This window comes from Eimeria mitis, genomic scaffold (assembly GCF_000499745.2).
Source record: "Eimeria mitis Houghton genomic scaffold, Emh_scaff988, whole genome shotgun sequence".
Lineage (NCBI taxonomy): Eukaryota > Apicomplexa > Conoidasida > Eucoccidiorida > Eimeriidae > Eimeria > Eimeria mitis.
This window is the reverse complement of record NW_013577257.1, coordinates 2,844-8,086: the sequence shown is the minus strand read 5'-3', so window position 1 is coordinate 8,086 and position 5,243 is coordinate 2,844. Positions and strand designations below refer to the sequence as shown.

Here is a 5,243-nt window from a genome sequence, read left to right as displayed (position 1 = left end):
AAGGAAGAAAAACGAACTCATAAATTAATTAGATTACTATAGAAGAGTGAGCTTCGTGCGCCTGACGACTCGGAATTAGGGGGGTTGGGTTTAGATTAGCACAGACATACTCCACTTGCTCTCAGAACAAGACAGGTCCATTCTCGTTTCTCTCAAAAGGCTCTGAAACTTTCAGTTGCACAGAGCACGTGGAATAGTGTTGCACAGTCATAAGGAACTTCTATAGGAGGGCTGTTCATTGTGCCTGTTTGCCTGTCTTCTTCGCCGCCGCAGTCTGACGACGCATGACGACCCATCTGCCAATGCCGACGGTCGCGCTTTCTTTAGGTAAGCAAAATACACAAGCAAGTAACAGCAGCAATGCAACATCAGCGGCGTCAAGGAGCTTGTAGTTCAAGACATGTCGATAGGTTTGCCATCAAGCAAGTCTGCAGCTGTGACTTTGTGACCGTCTCAGAGCCGCACGCAGTCGTCTTTCTTTCGAAACTTTCAATGCCTTCCTGGCCAGCATAAAGAGGCTTAACAATCAACAGCAAGACAGAGAGGAAACCCTTAAAACCGCTGAGCGCCTTTTTGGTGAGTCAGCTTCAGCTGTTTCGTAGTGCTTGCTATTGGCTCCTTAATTATGGAAACAGTAAAAGAGGGAAGACACACACCAACAAGATGGTGTGCCTAAATCGAGTAAGTTAAATCAGTGCTCACTTCGAAGCGTGTTGGTTTTCCTCTCATTTCTGCGAGCAGGAGAGGCAAATGCTGACCTTTATGAAGACTTCAAGGCCCTTCTGACTCGACATGCGTAAATGCCTAGACCTGCATGTATATTTAAATATTAATATAAATATCTGCGTATATATATATATATATATATATATATATATATATATATATATATATATATATATATATATATATATATACGTATGTATAATGATTTATTCTATTCAAGCCATTTGGGGCGATAACGCGAAAGAATTTCGCAGCCCAAACAACGTGTCTACCGTCCTAAAAGCGGCAGATCGAGGACCTTTTTCAATAACATTTTATTAAGCAATTTATTTTTTGGCTGGTAGTTTAAGGGAATCCGATAGTATACACTCTGCAACACTGTTCTTACAGCGTCGTACTGCAAATCTCGAGATCACTGCTAAGATGGGGCACCGTTCACTTGTCTCTTATCGCTTCGCTGCCCAAGCTGGGCTACGGATGTGATTGCCAGTACCTGCGGCAGTCGCTGCGCGACGTGGACAGTTAAAATGAACAAAATTGAAACCGGATGCACTGTTAAAATGTCCACAGTCTCGCGTCATTGAAGCCAGAAGTGCAGTGCACCGCCCTCAAATGGACAGCGAAGGAATGTCCCGGACAACACTAGCGAGTTCACTGGAAAATGCAAGTTTACAAATGAAACGCTCCGACTATTCCTGTTTGGGTTCCCTTGAGCCAGCGTGCAGCAAAATAATCGTTTGAGTTTTAAATGCACTTCCTCCGAACAGGTCAACGCGTATCAGCTCAAGGAGAATTCGTCAATTGATACGCATAACAATATATACCCAGGCATTAAGTCAGAGACGGTGGGGAAGTCCGCCTAAGCTACTTCTGCCTTTCCCCTTCAAAATCTGCTTTTGTATTTGACGAGCCTTCCGCTTGGTCATTGCACATGGAGCATTGCCTCCAACGGTCTGAAAACATGAAAAGCATGGCTCTGAAAGAAAATACTTAGNAATTTACCAGCTATCTTTGCCTACCTGAGAATTCCCTCCACTTCCAAGAACATCCAGCAGGTCTGCGTCCTGTTCGAGTTCATGCAAAACATCCACCGGGTTCATTTGAGGGTGCTGGCTTCTCTCTTTGCCACTTTTCCTCTTATCTCTACCTGGTTCAGCTGAGCATGGGGCTACCTTTGAAGTATCTGCTCCTGCGATCCGCGTTTCTACGGAGGTCCAAACTGCCGCCAGAAACATATCTATATTGGCAATCTCTTCGTCTTTGCCGTAAACAGTCCCCCCGGGTAAGTGACACCGCCGGAGTCGGCCAGTCGTGAAGTCCCTCAAAATTAGCTTCGCCGCGCGATACAAATCCAGCTGTCCTCCTTTTCCTCCCGAGACAAAGTGACGATGAGTGGCTACTGCCGCGAGCACGTGCAAAGCCTCGATACGCTCAAGACGCCCCATTAGAGCATTTGTTCTTCGGTGTCCCTCTTTTCCCACGTTATATTGAGAACAATTGTATGCGGCACGGTAGGCGTCTGCTGTTATCCCGTAGTGTCGGATTAAAGTGTAAGGAATCGCGTCGCATATTAACTGCACAGACGGGAGGTAATCTCCACTGAAAGGGAAAGATGGCAACAAATCACAAATACCGCATGTAGGAGCACGGGTTCAGCAAGGAGAAATTGGAGGAGCTTTGAAGAAGCTAGTCAGCACAGTTGCCTCTCCAACTCAGCGTGCGTATGCACCGTCTGTAAGCATCAATATATTTGTGACGGTGGCAACTGACTCCTAGAACCTCTAGACAATTCATGGGATGAGTGCAAATAGTGGCAGAGGACAAAAAGGGGAGGGGCAGGGGGATGATGCGTCTGCCTTACCGCATCTCGTCGACGGGAACAACGCCATTCAACACTAGAAGGTGCTTAGATGCAACTGCCTTTGGGAACACGAGGCCTGCAAAGACAGGCGCATTTGACGCAATCCATTTAAAGTATAATATCGATGAAGGGACGTAAAATGTTGCAACTCCACGGCGGCTTCCTATAGGGACTGCAATACTCACCTGGACAGTCGCAGAGGACGATGCCTCTACCCTTAAGGGGAATCGTCTGTAGTCTGCGCGTTTTGCCGGGCTGCTGCGATACGGAAACTTTCTTCATGCACAACAACGCATTTATCAGAGAGCTTTTGCCCACATTAGGGTATCCAACCATCCCAACTACGAAATCCTCGGAAGGCTCCGTATCTTCATCTAGGCGTCGTTTCGAGAAGAATTCATCTCGATATTTTAACAAGAGTTTCACCAACGAATCGCAGGTAATAACATCCTTGTGGAGATCTGCTGCCGTTTCCCCCCCTGGAACGTGAAGCACAGACGTCGGCTCCGTTGCTGCTTCATCTGCCTTTTGCACTGGATCCCCGTCGTCCCTCTTCAGCTGATTCTCTTTTTCCCTATCGCGGTGCGCGCTGCCTGGAAAATGCTCTTGAGTTGTTTGTTCGCACTGCTCGAGTTCACGAAGGGCCGAAAAGAAAACCGCCTCCACTCCATTTTCTGCAAAGTATTGCGACCATTTCTCCCGCACCACTGGCGGCAGAAGATCCGATTTGTTGACGACCAAAATGACCTGAGAAATCAGCATCTCACAAACACTATTTTNGGCGGCAGAAGATCCGATTTGTTGACGACCAAAATGACCTGAGAAATCAGCATCTCACAAACACTATTTTTCTCCTGTCAGGGAGAATTAGCACCACTGTCTCAGCGTCGTGACCACTGGGTAGCCGGTGCTGAATGCTGAGTTCAGAGTCGATCTAGGCGAGTGCTTGTTGCATATACACGCACAAATAAGACATACACGTTTGTTAGCAGAGACTTCCTTGATATACTTTTCGAGGTCTTTGCAGCGGAAGAACATTGGAGATCTTCCATCAACGATTTGCAGGACCAAATCTGAACGTTCAATGACACGCCACAGCTGTCTCCACACCTCGATGTTCCTTTCGTAGGGAGTTAAGACGACGCCTTCCTCTTCCATATTCGCTAGCATCCGTCTCCACTTCAGAAATCCGTCCCGTTCAACTTCATCCAACTCTGCAGCTGTTTTCGGGATTCGCGGCGCTGTAGGATGAGAAGGCGAAGGATTTGCAGCAGGGTCTTCTTCTTCGGATGTCACAGAGATGCTGGAGGAAGGATCTGTGGCGCTGGATACGTCATCTCGATCGGGTTCAGAAGGGTCAGACGCTCCTTCCTCCAACTCTCCCCTCTCGCCTTCTTCAGTGACAGTCGCGGCGGAGTCAACCTCCCACTGATCCTCTGAGCCGGTGTCCGCATCTTCGGTTCCAAGCCGCACTGCTGACGCTCCTTCGTGCATTGCCAGGCGGCTCTGCCGTCGACGGGACTTTGCCTCCCTGGCTTTCTGAAACCGACGGTGAAGTGCATCCCGTTGTTGTCGCACGAATTGGATGTTCTGAATAGTGGCCTCTTCCATCTTCCCTGCTAGGAGCAGCTTTACTCGAGCCCTGTTTCTCCGCCTACGGCTCCGCGTCGCTTGCGTGACGCCTCCCGTTGTGCGGTCTTTGCTAACTGCATTTTTGCATTCTTCTGCCATCCGGCGTGAAAACAAAACGGGTCGCCGAGGGATGGGTACTTCGGTCCCCTCTATGTAATACGCTGCTCTTGTCGCAGTGCCTTCAGTCGAAGTTTTCGAAACTATGAGAGGAGCAGTTGGCTCCTGCAGAAGACGCGCCGCGTATCTGTCGACGGAAAAGCTGTCCTGCGCTGCAAGCGACGTGCTGATGTACTCATCTAGCCCGCTGCGTTCTATGATAGACCGCAAGTACTGCTCTGGATGCTTCGACAGGGATCTCCCTTTTTCTGGATTTGACCCAGACAGTGTACCTGCAAGGAACTCTAAAGTGCGGTGGCGGGAAATAGTGTTTCCAAGAGCAACCCCAGCGGGGGGAGATGCGAGCGTGGATCGCCCCCTCTCCCCCTNCGGGAAATAGTGTTTCCAAGAGCAACCCCAGCGGGGGGAGATGCGAGCGTGGATCGCCCCCTCTCCCCCTCCTGCTTCAAAGACTGGACAAAAGCATGGTGACTCTGGGCTTTCTCCGCCTGTTTACGAAGACAGTGGTGGACGACAGCAAGGCCAAACTCGGCGTTTTTCTTACGCCCCTTCCCACCCGACTTCCTACCAGAAGGAGGCATGGGAGGACCCAGCTATCTACCCATCCAGCGAAGAATAGACTAACGCGACAAGACGCAGAAGTTGAGCGGACGATGAGGCCGAAGACCGGAGCTTCAGGGCGACACTGGAAGGCGGCGATGGTAGATGGCGAAGTTCTCGAATTAACAAGACAGAAGCATGCGTGTACATTTGTCGCTTTTATCACACGAGGATACTTAACAATTTGCAGTAGGTTTCAAGCATATCATGCATTGATCTTCTCCCTCTTCGGTGCATGTGAGTGGGGCTGGACAGACCCACGCGCCGGGGGGCTTGCCGCTTTAGCTTCACGGGTGAATATTAAGAC

At 49.4% G+C, this 5,243-nt stretch overlaps 2 protein-coding genes across 2 annotated transcripts in view; one reads left to right on the top strand and one right to left on the bottom strand.

Moving 5' to 3' along the window:
* Positions 1-1,252, top strand: part of EMH_0026820 (uncharacterized protein) — a gene marked incomplete at both ends in the record, with an annotated part of 3,147 nt that extends 1,895 nt beyond the window's left edge. Inside the window, 4 exons of the mRNA XM_013502673.1 lie at positions 274-327; positions 458-576; positions 742-796; positions 1,117-1,252. Of these exons, the coding sequence (XP_013358127.1) occupies positions 274-327; positions 458-576; positions 742-796; positions 1,117-1,252 (364 nt within the window). The remainder of the gene's footprint in view (positions 1-273; positions 328-457; positions 577-741; positions 797-1,116) is intronic.
* A 310-nt stretch (positions 1,253-1,562) lies between these two features.
* EMH_0026810 (uncharacterized protein) lies at positions 1,563-4,917 on the bottom strand (the record flags this gene model as incomplete). Its single annotated transcript, XM_013502672.1, has 6 exons — positions 1,563-1,679; positions 1,746-2,325; positions 2,588-2,663; positions 2,773-3,334; positions 3,566-4,608; positions 4,881-4,917. 6 exons carry the CDS (start codon positions 4,915-4,917, stop codon positions 1,563-1,565), a joined length of 2,415 nt encoding a protein of 804 aa, XP_013358126.1.
* Between the last annotated feature and the right edge of the window lie 326 nt (positions 4,918-5,243).